This window comes from Aulonocara stuartgranti (assembly GCF_965226115.1).
Source record: "Aulonocara stuartgranti genome assembly, chromosome: 5".
In the NCBI taxonomy this organism is placed as follows: Eukaryota; Metazoa; Chordata; class Actinopteri; order Cichliformes; family Cichlidae; genus Aulonocara; species Aulonocara stuartgranti.
The window spans coordinates 10548866-10569093 of NC_138943.1; the positions used below are offsets into that span (position 1 = coordinate 10548866).

General features: G+C 38.8%; 1 protein-coding gene across 4 annotated transcripts; it reads left to right on the plus strand.

The window, feature by feature from the left end:
• The first annotated feature begins 1808 nt into the window (after window positions 1-1808).
• On the plus strand, window positions 1809-18101 carry LOC309707255 (protein SSUH2 homolog). 4 transcript variants are annotated; one of them, XM_082534475.1, is made up of 14 exons: window positions 1809-2058; window positions 2840-2936; window positions 4675-4755; window positions 7771-7851; window positions 7927-8002; window positions 8086-8215; window positions 8798-8858; window positions 9305-9426; window positions 9755-9817; window positions 9905-9981; window positions 11866-11958; window positions 13531-13636; window positions 14955-15062; window positions 15743-18101. In XM_082534475.1, exons 2-14 carry the CDS (start codon window positions 2924-2926, stop codon window positions 15881-15883), a joined length of 1152 nt encoding a protein of 383 aa, XP_082390601.1. In that variant the 5' UTR covers window positions 1809-2058; window positions 2840-2923; the 3' UTR covers window positions 15884-18101. The 4 variants fall into 4 exon arrangements, with proteins under 4 accessions (XP_082390601.1, XP_082390600.1, XP_082390599.1 ...); XM_082534474.1 differs by lacking the exon at window positions 1809-2058 and adding an exon at window positions 2211-2548; XM_082534473.1 differs by lacking the exon at window positions 1809-2058 and adding an exon at window positions 2549-2657.
• The last annotated feature ends 2127 nt before the right edge of the window (window positions 18102-20228 follow it).

A 20228-nucleotide genomic window follows, 5' to 3' on the forward strand; every position in this document is an offset into this window, starting at 1 on the left:
AAAAGTTTTGTAATTACTTCTAGCAAACTGATGACATACATGTAACCCAGTTCCTGGAACCTGCCATATGGCCCCGCCCCTACATCTTTTTTGTTTTTGTTTTTTACCTGTCCATCAGTTGTAGCAAGCAGAATCATGGTCTGAATGCTTTGTTGAGCCAAACTTATTTACTTTCCCAAGAGGAGCACCATAGTGTTTTTAATTGTTTTTGTTTAATTAATTATTTAATTTCTATTATTGGTGTTATTATCTGTGTGGATATTATGCTGGAGCAGACAAGGAATAAAGGCCAGATTGGCAAAAGATAGAAGACAACAGGGGAAAGGGGGGATGGAAAAAAGGACAGAAAAGAAGGGGATGGGGGATGAAACAAAAGACCCACAAGAAACCGGATGCCGACGGACCCCAAGTAAGCTGAAGATCTGAGGCCACATGTCCTAATGACAAACGTGTCCACCCCAGGGAAGCCAAGGGAAAGGGAGGTCCCAGACGTCTTGATGCATGCTCAATCATCCAGGTAAGGAAATGCCATCTTGATGCAGTGTTTTCAGTGGGAGAAACATTTCATAACTCATCCAAGTGACTTCTTTAGTCTAATCTGACTGCAGGTTTCCCAACCTTATAAACAATACATTGCACAGTGACTGAAACTAGCACTACTGAATGAACAATGGGCTGGAAGGTCAGTTCCTTGATGATTAATCAATCACTAATCAATCCGTCCCAGATGGAGCTCCCACAGCAAAAGGCATGAGTGCCAGGGGACTACAGGCAGCGGGCAACTGACCCTGCGGCAAGCCGAGGATAGGGCCCCGAGAACCCCCCAACACAGCAGGTTATGACTTTATGTCAGCTAATGTTAGACTCGAGTGTCCTAAAAATAACTCTTTCCTTCTGATAAATAAATAGTTTGACCACATTCTCATACAGTATGAGAGTTTATTAAGTTAGTGTCAAGTTCAACCGCGTTAGATCCACTTGAAAGACATTTTCAGTAATGCTGGCTAACAGCAGCTAACAGTGGAAAAAAGCGGGGCTTACCAACAGAACATTTAAGGATATCCTCAACAACATGTGAAGTAGAACAGTGTATTTGACTGGCATTAGACTCCTTTTAAAACGTTTTAGAGCCTCCTCTAGAGTAAATAGATGAGACTCACCTGGCATATTAAGGTAAACAGCTAACTGACAACCTTGCAGACCTAAACAAAAAAAAATATGATAGGACAGATCTGAGGAACCCCAGTTTTTGCGGTGACTTGGGGGTAAAAACGCATACTGCAAAATATGGCTATTGAGTCCATTTTTTTGTTTGTTTGTTTATTTGTTTGTTCTTGTTTTCTTGTTTTTTGCTGACTAAAGCACATTTTTCCTACAAGAGCCATTATAGCTAGGCGGTAAGAAAACAGAAATCAGTGGACTGCAGTTTGTAATCTTGTGACCTCTAGTGGTAAGAATTTACACACTTTAAACTGAAAAAGGTGCATTTCTCTTTAAATACACGAGTTTGTAAAAGCAATACACAAACAAAGAAGTCAGATTTACTTTATGTTTTTCATTCTCCCACAATATGTTTATTCATATATGGCCTCTCAGTTTTGCTTTTCTGCATTTGGCGCAAATGCAAAAGAAAAACATTTTGAAGATGTCCCACAGTTAAGACGTGGGTCTAATAATTGTAGTATTTATTCCTCTCATCCTGTTTAACATTTAATTTCTATCTTTGTTTATCTATTTTTTCTGTCTTTTCCTTAACTACCACCGCCTTTGCCACTGATGTAGGCCTATAGGTTGTAACTTGCCCTGTATCATACAGACACACCGAACACGTTGCGCTTTTGCGCAATTTGGTCCTGATGTTCCCAAGCCAGGAAAGAAAAAGACAGAGATTCTGAGTTCATCAGATTCTTAGAGAAGGCATTTTATGTTTTGATCCAGGAGCTGAAACTGTACGATGGCCGCTTTTGAACGTATTTCAAGATGTCAGTGCAGTTTAAGCTCTTGTTAGCAGAGTGGGGACCACACACCTGAGAAGGCCTATTTTGCTGTGTGCCTGAGGTAAAATAGTTGTTGTTGTTTTTAAACTATTTTTACTATTAAAATTATTTTACTATTTCCGTTTCATTGTATATTCAGTACATGCACGCGATTTGAGCTATGCTGGTTGCCAAATGCAGTGTTCTGATTGGTCAGATCTGTTAATTCAGATTCGAAACATCGGGAAAATCGAGCTTGGTCGGTGTGAACAGCTGCATGAAGAATAGATGAGTCCGAAAAATACTTACAAATATTACGAAATATATATTTCGTGCGAAATATAAAATACGCATGAAATATTCGCACAGCTTTTATGTGTGAAAGTTCCTTAAACATGTAGAAAAGTCCAACATGGGGGGAGGGGGGAGAGGCTACGAGGGCGGATTATGAGAAATGACTTTTCAGGAATGTCGGCGCCTCCTACTAACCTGAGAACAATTTTACTTGAATAGAAAAGCTGTGCCAACACGCCTGGAGAAGAAAAAAACAGCTTCTGACACGTTACTTGTTGGTATGTTTGCAATACGATAGAGGCAGGGCTTCATTTCCTTTCTGTCACAGAGGAGACAGAAGAAAATAGAGCCGCTATTTTTCTCTCTGACCCAATATCAAATTTTCAGGTAGACTAAGAATAGTTTTAATTCTGTCTTTATATTTATTCTTTACCCTCAGACCTTTACCCACCACCAATCTGCTGGTGAGGGAATAGAAATGACAACAGTCGTTTAAACATTAGTTTATTGATATTGATATTTGACGTAGGGGCTGATACAAAGAGGTCCTAATTACATGTATTTCGAAGGTTGCGCGGCGGAGTTAAATCAACGGATCCTGTGTGGTTACCATAAAACCGAGCTGGTCTACTGAGTGGTTGATCTGCAGCAGAATGAACAGCGCAGGTAAGAAGTGAAATAGCAAGACAGCAGTCACCCTGCACAGACACCGAGTCCAAGCAGGACACACGAAGGATGCAGGGATGAGCTTCTGGTAGTCGGCGCGACTACCAGCAGCAAATATGTTCCAGCAAATGCAAGGTGCATTTTTAAGGTTTCTTTGAAGTTGTTGTTGTTTTTTTTTTTTTTAAATTCTGAGACTAGATAAATACAAAAAATTAAATATTCACTGAAATTAAATAACCTGCTGCCTAAACTTCTGTTAAATGGCGACCTGATATCAGTTAACCTGTTAATTGCATCATTTGGTTTTTATTTTCTCTCTGGGATTTATTTGTGCTTGAACAGCTTTACTTATAAACAGAGGTTGTTGTATTTTGTTGAGGAAACAATTCCAATGTGAATATTTTTTTAGTTTTAGGATTTTCCTTTGACCTAAGTCCTGAAAGAAATGATGACTCTGTTTTTCATAGATGGATATACCTGTTTTTTCTAAAATAAACTTCTTTTTTTATTTTTAAATGGGTGCTGGTAAAAGAAAGCCAAAATGATTTTTCTTCTTATGTTAATTGTCAGCATTACCACCTCATTCAATTCTAATATAGCTATCGATATGGATGGATAATTGATATGGGTTAGTTTATGCATTTTATTGGGTTGTAATTCTCTTACACTGTAACATTCATCTTTTGGATGGCGGCACAAAGATTGAAAGAATGTGAGAGACAGGGAGAAAGCTGTATGAAGATGGGAGAGAAAAAGAAACAAACATCTACAAATCTCTACCAAAATCAACATCAAAGTCATAATGCTAAAGTAGCTTCTATTTTGCCCGCATACATATCTGCATTCAAGCACCTGAGCAAGGACTAAGCAACTCCACCTACTGTCCATTGTAGATAAAAGCAATCCATGACCTAGGGCTCTGAAGTGTTCTTGTTACAACATGTAGAAGGGGAAATAGGAGCCCTTTCAGTTGTATTCAGCTCTATTGAAATTAGGCTGAAAGACTTTTAAACAAACAAACAAACAAACAAACCAGAATGACTCAGAAGAATAATATCTTAAAGAATACTAAGAACTGTAGAAGGGAAGTTAGACTGATTGCTGACAAGGGAAGAGGTGGAGGAAAGTGAAGCTCAGACTAGGACTTGGGACTCCAGGAATGTCCCACCGTGAGGAACCCCCAGGGCAAACCCAGGACTTGCTAGAGAAATTATATCTCTTGGCTAACTTGTGAGTGTCTCTGTGTCCTCCTGGATGAGCTGATTTGAGGGAAGCCTGGGTTTCTCTGCTCAGGCTGCTGCTTCAGTGACCAAAACGGCAGAAAATAGATGCATGAAAGGATGGATAAGCTAAGACAGATTCTTGAAGATTCGGCAGTCCATCAAAGTAACAAATGCGACTGATGCCTTTGATAAGGGAAAAAGGAATAATTCCCTCTGGAAGGGGAGACCTCTCTTAAACAGAGTGCACCAAGGCCACAGAGACCAGCCCTGAGTACATGACCATACGGTACATTTCCCTTCCCACAACTGCTGAGGCCCAGCTTACACAATACTTATTATCCATAATAAACTTCAATGTTGATGTCATCCTCTGAGTGTTCACCTTACCCTAAGCAAAAACATCCCCCCCGCCCCACCAAAAAAAAGGATAATTAATTAATGCATTAAAAAAAACTTAGATGAATTTGAGTTCTCTCTGTGTTAGTTTGAATGTTTCTTATTTCTTTTAATTCCAGCTGCATATACCCCTCTCATGCCCACCTCAGCCAACACTTTCAGCAATGCCCCATTCTATGAAGGCAATGTGTCAGCAGGAGGTAAGAAAAGCCCAATTCCTCACATTAATGTTGTTGCATTGACCTAACCTGCTTTTTTTATAGCTTGTTTCATAACTTGAAGATCTTTATCATTGCTGGATGACAGTTCCTGCCCCCTCCGCCTATATGAAGCCTGTAGTTTTATGCAGATGTTTGCCTTTTTAACGAGTAGTTTCGACCAGCGGTCCCCAACCTTTTTCGCGCCACGGACCGGTTCACGCCCGACAATATTTTCACGGACCGGCCTTTAAGGTGTCGCGGATAAATACAACAAAATAAAACTAGTACCGGTACCAAAAAAAGAAGATTTATTCATAACACAAGTAAAAAGACCTAGGAAAACCGAGTTAACGATAAAAACGATAACAAAATAACCCTAAAAACCGATAAAAATCCTGAAAAGCATACATTTCACACCTGAGCCTCAACTCTCGCGGCCCGGTACCAAACGACTCACGGACCGGTGCCGGTCCGAGGCCCGGGGGTTGGGGACTGCTGGTTTAGACTACGTATGTAATAGTGGTATGTGAAAGAGAAAAGAGAGTTGAGAAGTAATCAGTGCTTAAGCTAATCTTAAAACTAGAGAGTGTGTCTGTCGCTCAAAACTCTGCCTCCCATTCTACTTATAGAAACTTTAAAAACTGTGAATCTCTGGGGGAGGGGGGGGGGGGGTTGTGTTTTTGTCATTTTGTATGATGATTTATGTAGAAGTCCACTTTGTTAGTCTAGTTGTCCTGTTTTGAGTTTCTTATATTCCCTGTTTAGTTCCTTGATTATTTAGTATTTTCCCCTTGTGGCCTCTGTGTCTCTCTTTGTGTGTCTGTGTTTATATAGGCTGTGTGAGTTCTTGTGTCTTATTTCCTCCTCATGTTTTATTCTGTTTTCCCCTGGCTGCCATGTTTCCCCATTCAGTCACGTTTCTGTGTCTGTCTGCGTCTCTGTGAATGTTCTCATTACTTCCGGTTTTACTTTCTCTTATCTGTGTGTGCCATGTTTTGTTTCACTTCTCTAACTCTGAAGGTACCTTATCTCATGTTTTATGTTTAGCTTTGCATCCTCTGTCTCGTTGTGTGTAATTAGCCCCAGCTCCGTGTGTGTGCGTTTCCTGTTCTCTCGTCATTACCTGTTAATAGAAGCACTTTGTTTTCTTCTGTCCAGCGTTGCAATCTCCCTCATCCATGGCTGTGTATTTCCCTGTGTGTCTCTTTGTACGATTAGGTTCCAGTATTCCAGTTTAGGTTATTTTCTTTGTGTCACCTACACGCCAGCAAATAAGGCTGTGTTTTTTGAGTTTACTTGAGACGTGAGTGTGCGTTTGGGTCCTTTCCTGCCTGCACACAGCTGACTTATGACAGAATCAGAAATAAACCTGCGGGGTTGCAGTGGAGAACATGTTACAGTTCTGTTCTGATATGTAAATTTATTAACTGTATTTTGCCTTAATTGTGATTTCATGGTGACTTATTTATTTATTACATTTATTTGACTTAAACATGACAGTTAATACAACAACAAAAAGGGGGGGGGGGTCAAATTTTAATATCAAAAGTAAAATGAGATGCATTACAATATTCTGTCACCATTTTTGGGTGTGAGGTTAACATGCTGGTTTTAATCTTACTGGAATAGCTAACGCTAGCGTGGGCAGAACCCTCTTTCATTCGCACCACAAATTTCTCTGCAGGATCAGGCTTGTTCAGCTGCACACATAATGTAACTTTGTATGAACTGAAGTTTATCTAAAAAAAATTGTCATGTTCCACCTTGTCACTGTTTAACCAGTTTGATGAATGAGTCTTCTGAAGGAAGATAATGTGAAATATGATACCTTTCCTTTTAATTCATGCAAGGGCGTAGATTTGGCATGGACGGAAGGGACATGTCCCCACCAATATCCAGCGATTATTGAATTGTCCCCACCAATAATTTGATCTCTTTGAGTAAAGAAAAACAAAACCGATAGAAAAAAAAAAAAAAAAAGCGATCTGTCAACCTCTCATTCACCCAGCGGTGCAGAAAGAGTTAAATTACGTTCTCTACTGGAGTCCTATATCATGTGACAAATATAGCCAATGTGATTGGCTGTGCCTTTCAGGGAGCTCTGTTTAGTTTTAGCAGCGGCAATCCTGCGCTGCGAGGACCTGCAAGGAGGAGAGGAGGATGGCAGCAAAAAGAACCTGGATATAAGAAAGTATTTTTCCAAAGTATTTTTCCTAAGCGGCTCAAACACTAAAAAGTTTGATTATACTTTACGAGAACGGAAGACAACAGGGCAACTTGCAATACTTGAAAAGTAGATATTTCATTTAAGGGAGGAAACACTACGAATATGCAAAAGCATTTGAACAAAGTCTGTAAGTTGTAAAAAGCTTTCAAAAAACGCATATAGATTTTGTTTATTAAGCAGTTTCTCTTGTATACAAACATGAAGGAAAAAAATCCCCTTTGAGGTTAAAATTATGCTAGCTTACTCAAAATTACTCAAAAGCATTGGAACTAAATTTTAGGAACATTGGCAAGTTTTGAGTCTTTTAGAAGGGGAAAGTGTCATGTAAATGTAATCTTAATTTTCTGAGCCATTATTCTGATGTCATGTCAGTAGGAACTGATATTCCCATAGATGGATATAATCATTTTTCTAAAATTAATAATTCCAAATAAAAATAAATAGAAAGGGAAAAATCTGTGTGAAGATGGCAAAAAATTAAGATGTGGCCAAAGTCAACACTGTACTTATAATGTCGAGGTATTTTCTGTTTTGCCTGCATTCAGTGATGCGTGAAATTGTGTTACACCGTTATCAAATGTCACCTTTTTTTGTTTTGTTTTAGACCAAGCTTAATTAAAGCTGGCTTTTCTGTTTTCGACTTTTTTAGTTCTGCATGTTTGCTGAACGAGGTTCGTGGTATAGGGCCCAAACCTCCTAAGCTGTTCGGTTAGAACTTTAGTTTGAATGAAAATTTTTAAGTTCATCCAAAATATTGGTTTCAATGGTTTGTTTCTTGTTTATTCCAGCTATGTACCCACCTGTCATGGCACCCCAAGCCAACATGTTTGGCAATGTCCCAGGCTATGAAGGCACTGTGCCAGGAGGAGGTAAGAAAAGCCCGGTTCACATAATTCCTCACATTAATGCTGTTGCTGGTACTTGAAAATTTGTCATTGATACAGGAGGTTTCCTGCCTCCTCCCATGCCCATGGAGCCAGTAGCTCCACCCCAACCCGCCCCTGAAAATCCTGAATGGAGGTACGACATATTATCTGTGTCTTTCAGCTGCTCAACAATCAGTAGAATATTCTGGTTTAACACAGAGTTTGTGTGTTTTGTAGCATCCCCTCTCTGTCTGAAAATGCAGCTCGCGAGGCTTTAAAGGAATTTGTGTCGTCTCATTGCTGCTACGGTGACGCACCAGTCACTCAGGGAGTCATCACCTCCATGGAGCCATTCAACACATTTAGGGTGATTAAATGTTCCCTTTTTATAATGCTGTCAGCATCAGTGATGCTGAGGACTGAGTTACCTGCTTTTACTATCTCTGCAACAGACTGGTTTGAACTGTTTGCACTCATAGTTTTCTAAACATTTGACCAAAGGACATAATTGAATGATAATGAACTGTTAAGAATAAACCTGTGTAAGGATTTTTTTGCTCAAAAACTTGAGGGCTTTTAGTAAGTGTCCAGACCTGCTTAAGTAGTAGTTTGCCAGAACTTTTCATCACATCCTCAAGATTCTTGCAAGAAGCTCAAAGAATATGGAATACCGGTTCCAAATACTGGTTTTACCACAAAATTTGTTATGCAGTAATATGATGCCCAGTTATATGGCAACAACCCGGAAATACATTGTATGGTATAATGTGCGATACTGATTGGGTTTAACAAATTTTGTGTAGGATTTAATGGGAGAGACATTTCTTGCACATGATGCATAGAAACATATGTTTCACTTTCACTCTGATGTGAAATATAGAGAAATTAGCACAGTAATGTTATCAGCAAATCCAGTTTCTCTCAGTAAAGTCTGTTTTTTGTTCCTTAGTACCGTCTGGAGACATTCACTGAGTCCAGGTCAACTGACTGGGCCCACAAACCACATGAAGGTAAACGCACATTTTCATTTTGTTAAATCCAAACCTGATGTGGAGCCATTAAAATGGTCATTTTCATTTGTTTCCTTGAGCCACCATGTTCTGTTATTATAGAGCAAGGCTGGATGCTTTTTAATCTGATGGTAGAGTTTTGTTGTTTCCTGTTACCAAACCACATTTTTCACTTTGTTCTTGACCACACTCAAAGTTTATGGCCTTGTGAGGGATTAAAAACAATAGTGTGATACTCAGAGCCTATTATGAATCAAACTCCAGAACAACTGATTAATCAATAGTGTTTTACCTGAAAGAGTTAAACCTGGAAACACTTGCTTTTGTTTTCATAATAATGAAATGCCTTTTTTATTAATCCTTGCGTAAACCTACTGACAATGCAGTAACTTACTATACTAGTAGTTTATTGACTGCCATTTTCTGTGATCTCGTGTATTTAAAAGGTGAGCCTGCTGACTTTTACGCCCAGCCCGCTCCACGACCATGGGAGGTCCAGGCCACACCCCCCAAACTTTTCAGTGACCACACAGAGAAGATCCGGGTGCCCTACACGTCCTCCGTCAAGGTGGCTGAATAACAAAAGCTATCTGTCAAAGTGCTGGGTTACCTGCAGTTTGGTTCTGAGCTTTAAGCTTGAAGACATATATACTTAAAGAATGGGATACTTGAAATCTGTGAAGATTTGAGTTCCTGAATGAGCTGGTTTCTAACATAGCACGAGGTGTCAGTGCTATAGCCACATGTAGTTTTCACTTTAGCTGGAGCTCTAATTAGAAGTTAAACCATGAACACAAACTGTGTGTGAGGAATCTAAGGAGAACTCCCCATCAGTGTGATTCTGAAAAGTTTTTACCTTTTACTCATTTTTATCTTTTTTGTGTGTTTGTGTTTAGCAATGCCACACGTGCAATGCAGCAGGTACTGAGCAATGCAAGGAGTGCAGTGGAAGTGGAAAAGTAAGGAAACTCTCAATAGTAAATAATAAGACATGAAAAGTCTGATCAAGGTACAATTAAAACATTTGCTTATTTGTGTCGTTGTAGAAAACTTGCCCGATGTGTAATGGTGCGGCAAAGTCCGATCCAGCCTGCACTCACTGTAATGGCACAGGCAAAGACAGGTACTGAATGGTCACACAAACTGAAAATAAAACAGAAAAAATACCAGTTTCAAAGCTTACATTTTGTATTATCTTCATCTACCTTTTTCTTTTTAAACATGCAAACTAATAACGATACGCCGAATTAAACAATTACAATTGAAATGATTCAGTGTTAATAAATTGGGATCAGACCTCCTTTTTTTTTTTTTTTAATGTTGGCAAGCAAGTACAAGAATTGTCTCCTGAAATTCATAAATTTTAGATTCTGATTATTTTGAATTTGTGTTTTCAAATAATTTATTCACTATTAACATTTTAAAGTCAAAAACACAGCTTAATATATTGCAATTTGATTAGATCATATTTGCATGAAAATGTTGGGGTTATGAGCCTGTAGAAAATAATGTCAGTAGGGATTGTTGGCCCCTATAGGTGAATTTCTATTAATAAAACTGTTTGGACACCCCTGTACTATACTATGGAGCCTCTACCTCACGTTTTCCCCTTCAGATACAGGTGATCCAATCAAACGCAACAATACACAGTTTAAACCCCACTTCCGCTTAGAACTATTTGGTGAGCTGTGCGAAGTAGATATCTACTTATCAGACTCAGAAAACAGCCAGCTGGGATGATGATGGACTTTTTCTCTATACAGGGAATGAGGTGACTCTTTTACATGTACTGAGCAGAGCATGAGACTTTCAGAGTTTGAGGGTTTATAAACTTGTGAAAAAAAGGCTTCATAACGTGTTTGTCAGCATATGGACTGCAAGTTCTAACATGAATAATGAATTGAATTACAGTCAGTTAAGGGCTAAGCTTTTCACTCAGGCATTCGTATGGTCCTCTCTGTTGATCAATCACAATAGCTATTTATTTAGTAACTTTAGTTTTTATTCTGAAGCTGTGGTGCTGAATGGCTTAATGAAAATTGGAATGGATTCAGACAACGCCCTTCTCAGACACACACGCACACACAGAGTCATGTCATCAGTACTGTCATGGGACAGTGTCAGTTTATTTCAGGTGGTTTGAGACACCTCTGGGAGGCTTGCAATGCCCTGCAGCATGTTTTTCCTGGGCTACTTGTGTGTCTGTCATTTTCTCAGAACCTACCAAAGTCATAACTTTTAGCCTATTTTTTTTCCTTAGCAGTTTTTCTCTTTCTTTTCAAGAGTCCACCGAATGAATCACTTTTTCTTCTTTTTCTGCATGTCCATTCATTTTCTGCTTAAATCTCTGCTCATGTTCTCAATGATGCTTTATTTTACTCAAATTAAAAGCAAAAGTAGAAGTGTTACAAAAGCAAGAAAAGCCTCATTAAACAATTGTTTTATATATGAATGTTTTATAAAATAAAGGGTTTAACAATTTAAAGAGTGAAATAAAATGCTGTTGTTGCTATTTGTTGCTCTTCTATCTGACGCTACGGACTCAACTGATCATCTGTCTGCTCCCATCTGCCATCTAGTTATCCCACAATAACTGGGATAACTTTTTGTAAAGAAATGATCATCTGGCCCAATAAATATGAGCAAAGGAAGAAATCAGTCAAAAAATGTTCAGCAGGATGTGAAATCATAAGTTACTTTTATTTATTTAACAAACTTTTAAAAATACATTTGATAATTAAAGTCTTTTATGAGTGTAGCCTGGTTGAAGATGAGCAGCAATATTGACAAAATAAGCATACACATATCGACAAAATAAACAAATATCAGATTTTTTTAAAGTTAAAATAAAATCTAGAGAATCGATAATGGTCAAGACTGAGTCAAACATATTTAAATGATTTTATTCACTTCAATGTGGACTTTAGTAACAAAGAAAAAATTGGGAAAAGATTTGTATGTCTATAAGTAACCAAAAATAATGAGTCATGTGTCTGTGTGTGTTTAGGTGTACAAAGTGTAATGGTAGTGGGAAAAACCAATGTGAAACCTGTAAAGGAAAACGTCAACTGCTGACCTACATTGAGCTCAAAGTGGAATGGTGAGTACAACAGCAGTTTCAACATTCCTATATTTCCTATGATTCCTGTATGAAGATTGGGTTCTTCAAGTGTGTTTTAGGTGTCATTTGTAAAATTCAAATGGTCCTGGAGGAGGTTGCAGAAGTATATAAAGACACTTACATTTGAACTCAATTTAACTCCTTTAAACGGTTTAAATTTGTTTCTAAAGCCCTTGAAGCCAATTTTATGCTACATGTCCTGGATACTTGCAGAGTTAATTAAGGATACTTAAGGTTCTGTTTGAGGTCTGTTTGTTTTGACAGATATTCGTGAATTATGTAGAGGAAAATGGTACATGGAGATGTTTTAAAAGGCTTTGAAAAGTCAATGCAAATTAGTTGGTTCTTTTTTTTCCTACCTTAAATATTTTTTGAGGTACTTCCACTGAAATTTTAGAAAACATTAAATATCTTCCACAGACTACTGATGGGGTCCAGTCCTTAAGGATAATACACGAGCCCTGCCCACGGTTTTAGTTGTACTTGAGGAATAACCAGTTTATGAAAACAAAGATTTTATCTTTCAGTGACAGAGTTGCTTAAAGGCTTAAGAGGCCCATATATTTCTGCAGATATCTGACATACAGTATAAACAAATTTTAAAAATCAAATAAGGAAACAAGAGAAGAAATTACACATGGTCATTGTTTCGTTTTACTATCAGTAAAAGTATGTAGCATGTAAAAATATAGCATTAAATTTGAAAGCCATATTTGAATGATAATAAAAAAATTTCTTGATCAGTGGGCACCCCAATATTATTAACAACAGAGATTTATCTGATGTAATTTATCCTGAAATTGAGAAAATTCAGGTTTCGTGAACATTCAAAGCACTGTTGCAAATCCATTATATTCAGTCACTAATAATAATAATGTATACTTTATTGATCCCCGTGGGGAAATTACTTGTTTTTCTCTGCATTTGACCCATTCACTCAGTGAAGCAGTGGGCAGCCACTAAGCAGGCGCACAGGGAGCAGTGTGTAGGGACGGTACCTTGCTCAGGGGTACCTCAGAGTAGCCGTTCAGCGGATTCAAACCCCCGATGTGGTGGCTTACACTGCGTCACAGCAGGAAGATCCTGAGTTCATCTCCATAATCTGGTCAGGGCCTTTCTGTGTGGAGTGGAGTGTTCTCTGTGGGTACTCAGGCCTCCTTTCACAGTCCAAAGACATGCAGTTACTGGTCGTGATTCTAAATTGCCCTTAGGTGTGAACGGTTGTCTGTCTCTCTGTGTTAGAACTGCAACAGACTAGCCGCCTGTCCAAGATGTACCCCACCTCTTCCCCTTGCACTCATGCAACCCTGCTAAGGATAAGCGGAAGAGAATAAATGTTTTTTTGAGTGATGCTTTGGTGCCCTCTAGTCAATAAAGATGAAAATTACATGCTGCGAGTTTAAACTGAAAACAGTAGAAACTTGATTGGTTAAAACTTGATTGATTCATGTAATATTGTATTCATCAGGATGTAGAGTGTGTGTTAAATCTGTATTTTATATTTGATGGATACAGCATGAATATAGTTCATATCTGTGTGTTTGTGTTTAGGAAAAACCATGTGGAAGATCATCTGGTGGAGCAGAGCTGTGGTCTGAAGAGTGATAACCTGCGCTCAGTAAAAGGGAAAGAGCTGTTCAAGAGCAGCCAGAACCTGGTAAACACACACACACACACACACACACACACACACACACACACACAGTGTTGGGAAGGTTACTTTTAAAATGTATTCCATTACAGAGTACAGAATACATGCCCCAAAATGCATTGTGCAACGTATTCCGTTACGTTACTCAATGACAGTAACGTATTCTGAATACTTTGGATTACTTAATATATTATCATGCTTTTTACAACAACGTGAATGTACTATTGCTGTGTGATTTATTACTATTACTGAAGGTCCGCGACTCCGAACTGTAGTAAAGGGACCTCTGACTAATACGGCGGGGTCCCTGTCGGCTCGTAGCCGAAAAATAGCTTTACTTTGTTGTGTGGGTCAACTTTTCTTGCTAGAGACAGAGAGAGGCGTTGAAAGACTGCTCCAACGGAACTTATTGTTTTCGGAGGAAAACACGAACACGGTGTACAGTCGAGTCTTAATAGCTTACTTACAACTGGGCTCGTCAGGCACTCTTCTTGGCTGCAGTGGTTATTATTATATTTACATGCTTCCAGCTCCCGTTTTTCCTCGATGACAACTCCTACCTTTCCACTCCCCTTTTTCTCCCTCCTCGCGCTCACAGACCCATAACGTGTATGGCAGTCCATTCTCCCTGCAACACGGACTACACTGCCCATGATGCTACATTCTTTAGAGCTATGCTTGTAGCATTCTGCCTGTTAGCTTAGCACAACAACAACAACAACGAAAAGGCGCTCTCTCACCCAGGAAACACACAGTCGCAGAGAGAGAGAGAGAGCGTCGCCCTGTAACCATGGCAACCGTAACGCTGCCGCCTGGAACGACAGAACGTAGCTGTCAAACAAAACCGAAACAGTCCTGACCCGCGACAAAATGAAACAGGAAAGTACCGCAGTGTAATCCATTTATTTCAACAAAGTAACTGTATTCTGAATACCACCTTTTTAAACGGTAACTGTAACGGAATACAGTTACTCATATTTTGTATTTTAAATACGTAACGGCGGTACATGTATTCTGTTACTCCCCAACACTGCACACACACAATGTAGCTTCACTTTGAATCCTAATAAGATTTTTTTTTTTTAAATACCAAAATTTCATACAAAAAACTACATCTCAGTAGTTTCACACAGTAGTTTGGAATGTTATATTCTATGTTCGAAATGTTGAAATAATCTCCATAAATTAAACATAAAGCCACTGCAGGAACTCACCTCAGGCAGGTGTAGTTGAGATAAATGTAAAGGAAAGGTTGGGGAGAAGGAAAACACATTGCTGGGGTTAGCGGTGTGAATATTGTGAATTAAACTCTTGCTTCTCTCAGGTCTACCCACTGCTTGGCTTTCCAAACCCAGCAGTCTCTCAGGCCTCTGAGCGTCTGATCAAAGAACATCAAACTAACTATGGCAAAACCTCCAGGATTCTGCAGCAGGTAGGCCGACACACAGCTCAAAAGAAAAATTATCCAGATCTTCTCCAGTAGTGGAGGGAAAGAAAACAGCTATCCTTGTTCCATCAGCAGCTAATTCTAGTTGAAATATAATTGATTCGAGCTGAAATTCCATTATTTGTAGTTGAAGCAGCAAGGAAAACGTGCAAAGTTTACTTTAGAGTTTTGAGTCTATGGGCTATAGTGTAGTCACCCCCAGTGGCCAGCCTGTGCTGGTGTGCCTGTGTTACTCTGCAATTTATTGCTTTGCTCTGCAAAATATTTAACTTAACTGATTCCTCAGTTAGTCAATAGAAAAATCAATAGACTGTTCAATTACTAAAGTTATCAACTGCTACAGAAGCTCAAGAGATAAGGTGTCCTATAAAGATAACTAAAGCCATCTTGAATGATTTGATGGTGGTTGAAGAGTTAGCTGTTATATAAACACTCAAAAGGGGAATTAATTGTTGGAATTTTTGTTAAAGAAAAGGACATAAAGGTTTGAAGCTGGTCGATTGAAGATTAATACAAATCTGAAATGTGGCTAAGAAAAGTGCTCATTTCTTTTACTCCTGCTTTCAGTCAATGCTAAGCTAAAGTATTCTGACTCAAGCTGACCCGCTCTGATGCTGTTGAAAGTTTTCCTTTAATACGAATCCCTCCATCTCTCTCTCTTTCAGAGGCAGACGGTCGAGCTGATCCCCATCACTCAGGTGAACTACAAGTGGAAAGACAAGAGCTACGTCTACTACGTGTACGGCAACGAGCGCAAAGTCAGTGCTGATGACTACCCAGAGACCTGCTGCTGCGTCATCCTGTAGACTCACAAATACACACAGCTCAAAGCAATTAAACATGTACTCATCAGTCTTCCTTTTTCCATATATAATGATGATTCATTTATTAGGGTAAGAAAAGCAAACCATACCTGTGTTAAAAAGTAATAGAATGTAATGTTCTGTTCAGCATTTTATTAAAATTAAAAAATTAAAATAAAAACTCTATACTGACAGTTAAAGTTGGTGCTGGTAATGTCACATTGTGAGCAATTTACTGTAATTGATGGAAACGTGAATTCTGCTCTCTACCATAAAATTCAGAAGCAGAATGTCCAGCCATCACTTTGGGTTGTGAAGCTCAAGCACACTTGGCTTATGCAGCAGGACAATGTCTGAAATACAATAGAGTCTACCTCTGAATGGTAAAAAAAATAAAAAAATAAAAGAACAAAAAGTGAAGGTTTTAAAGTGACCTAAGAAAAGTTTGGACTTATATCAGATTGTGATTTTTGCCGTTCATGCTCAAAAACTCTTGAGCGTGGCTGAATTTAAACAATGCTACAAAGAGCGGGCTATTATTCCTCTACAGCGATATGAAAGAGTCATGGCCAGTTATCACAAATGTCTGACTGCAGCTTTTTCTGCCAAGGGTTGCACAAGCTCTTATTAAGTTTAGGTTTAGCGGCAACTGCTTTTTACCCCTTAAGCATAGAAGGCTGATGGGGTATCGTTGTCACCCCACCGGCCAGGCATGTGGTCGGGTGGTGTGGACACCAAAGTTTGTGAATGCAATAACTCAAGAACGAGGCACTGTAATATCTTAAAAATTGCAATTCTTCATTAATCCCTGAGGACGTTATATAAACACCTGCACCACCAGGAATTGAACCCAGGACACAAGAGTTGTATTGTATTATGCCACTACACAAGCAAAATAAGCTCGGCCTGACACCATACCGTGCATCTACTAGGAAACTGAGGGTTAGCACTGGCGGCTGCCAGTATTTTTCACGTAGTATCAGGTAGGTTTGGTTAATGTTTTTCCCTTGATGAATGAAATCATCAATTAAAAAGTGTATTTTGTATTTTCTCTGGTTTGTGTAGAATTAAAAGGTTTTTGATTTGAAACATTAAAGTATGACACATATGTTAAGAAGTAAGATATCAGGAAGGGGGTGAATACTTTTTCACAATAATGTAAGTGGTCAAGCTAAAGGAATAATTGTGATATTTCACATCTTATAATGCTTCATTTAGAGCTACTGTAGCCATACAACCCAGTCTCATAGGAAAACATAACAGACTGTGGGGATTATATCATTTTATATCATGTTTATTCTCTTATATCCTTTTTATTAAGCTTTGAGTAAATGGTAAATGGTAAATGGCCTGTATTTATATAGCGCTTTACTAGTCCCTAAGGACCCCAAAGCGCTTTACATATCCAGTCATCCACCCATTCACACACACATTCACACACTGGTGATGGCAAGCTACATTGTAGCCACAGCCACCCTGGGGCGCACTGACAGAGGCGAGGCTGCCGGACACTGGCGCCACCGGGCCCTCTGACCACCACCAGTAGGCAACGGGTGAAGTGTCTTGCCCAAGGACACAACGACCGAGACTGTCCAAGCCAGGGCTCGAACCGGCAACCTTCCGATTACAAGACGAACTCCCAACTCTTGAGCCACGATCACCCCGTAGCATTTGATTACAACATTTATTCAATATATATTACACATATAGTTTCAAGCATGTTATTACATATATTGTAAGAATGTGCTTATGAAAGAGTTGGCCTTCTGTCTGGTAAGAGGTTACAAGCTTTATCTGGTGAGGTGAGACAGAGTGCAGTGAGGTCGAGACAGTTCGCCTGCATACACAGACAGTATATAGATTCATTTCTAGGTTAGAGTTAAGACATATTTGGCTTGTAACTGCATTTTGTGCCTGCATAAGTAACAGTTTTTGTAGAATGTGTTTCTGATGTTCCAGAGATAAGCGAGAATAAGAAGATCAAGATCACCTGGCGTGGAGACGGAGAAAATGTCTTTTTGAGTGTGTGTCAAAGGTTGTCAGCAGAAGAGCTGTGGTTACTGTAACTTATGCATGTTATGTATCTGCTTTGACGCATGAGGGGGCGTTATACCCTGACATATAAAAACATTTTAAGTATGCTGTTTTGGGGGATTTATGCTGAGGATTGTGATGGTGTATTTCCTTCACACGTGTTTAATAAAATCATTGTTTTGACGCACTTGGACCAGCAGTCGTTTGTCTCACACCTCAATCACGAATCGGGACAAGACACACCGGTCCACTGCATCCATTTCACACTTTGCTTCTCCAAAAAGTGAAACGGACAGGCATGCAGAAGTTGCATCACCAGCAGGGGTAGATATTAATAATAATAATAATATTAAAGCCACCAAGTCAGTAGTGAACAAAAAACATATGATGTACATTCCAATGTCCTTAATCACCAGAAATGATTAAGCAGGGCAGATAATAATATATATTTATATATGTAAATAAGTTCATAATGTCTGTTTAAACACTTTCCTGTGATTATTTTCATGTAGGCTTGAAATAAAATATCTCCCTCCGCTGTTACTGCAACTTACTGCAAGTTCTGCATGCGTGTCCTTATCATACTTTGGAGATATCAGATGAAGATGATTCAAATTTTTGCAGGGACTTAAGGACATTTAAATTTTTTTATATAATAGAGAATTATGAATATAATATGTACCTTCACACGATGTTTATGGCAAGTCGCTGTAAAAAAAACTGCAGCACTTTGTGAAGGATGGCTACATTTGGGCTGGGTTTATTCACATTTACAATAACAGGAAATGTTTACTGTTGGTGATTTTTGTAATATAATGATGTTGCCAATCAAACTACTATCCTATAGTTACCAATTGCTGTACACTTACTTACTCTTTCTTACTGCCCACTTAATTTCACTTCCTGTGGAAGGTTTTTGCTATGCTCTGAAGGCAAAAACCAGCCTCATGTGCCTCTAACTGAAGGTGTTTCTGTGTTACCAAAAAGTTTACTCCAAACATGTGCCAGTATGTGCCACTATAGCGTCTTCAGCATGACAAGAAAACATCCTTTTATCCATCTAAAACTTTCAAAAACAATGACGTGCTGCTTTCTGTATGTGTGACTTCAACTTTAAACAATGTGTGATTAAATGTTTCCTCTAGAGAAAAATCTGACTAATCACAGTTGAAAGGTGAAATAAAAACATGAGATGATGGCATTAGCCTGTGGGTTAACCTCTTAATATGTTGCCTTTATGTAACCAAGGTAACATCTGACCCCACTTCCGGAAATCCCTTCATCAGAATCAGAATCAGAAAGGGGTTTATTGCCAAATGTTGAGCAGGTTTACAACATTAGGAAATTGCTGCGGTGCTTCAGTGCAAACATAGTGTCATAAATAGCACTTAAATAGTGTCATAAATAGCACTTAAATAGTGTCATAAATAGCACTTAAATAGACATGAAAAAATAAAAGTAGGGATAAGAATTAAAAGTGCTACGTAGAAAGATATGTGCATGAGCTATACATGAGATATATACATGAGAATAAGAATTAAGAGTGCTACGTAGAAAGATATATACATGAGTGCAGGTGGTGATCAGTGCCAAACATGAAATGATGCAGTGACACAGCGTAGGGTCATGTGTTAGTGGTGGGAACAGTCATGTGGTTATTGTTCATGTGTCCAACAGCAGAGGGGAAGATCATTGTGGTGGGAATGAACTCTGTATAACTTCCGGGTCAATCTGCTGCACCTCCCCTACTACATGTCATCCCAGAATGCATTGTGTGCATTGTGTCACTTAACCACTGCCTAGGTATGCTGTAAAATGATTCAAATTAATAAATTATTCTTAGTTTTATGTAAGGGGATGTTCTAACACTTCTAAAATATGTTACAACCCACCCCACCTCTTTATTAGTCCTTTATTTATCCAGGTAAAATCTCATTTCGAAGAGGGACCTGGCATCATGGCAACAAAAGTCACATACCACATAGGTATATAACATTTAAAACAAATACAATATCCCATACCAACATGTGTAAAATATACAATAACAGATCAAATTAAGAGTACATTAAAAACAATCACACTGAGTAAAAGAGCTGTTCTCTCGTTAATGAATCAGACTTAAACTCTCCCAAGGTAACCAATTCTGATCATTTCAGTTCCTTCTGCAGATTATTCCAGGAAGCAGGGGCAGCATATTTAAAAGCCTTTTCCCCCAATTCTTTTCTGATTTTTGGGACAATCAATTGTATGATATTGTGCGAACGAAGGCTGTATTGGTTGTGGTTTTTACACATATACACACATAAATAAGATG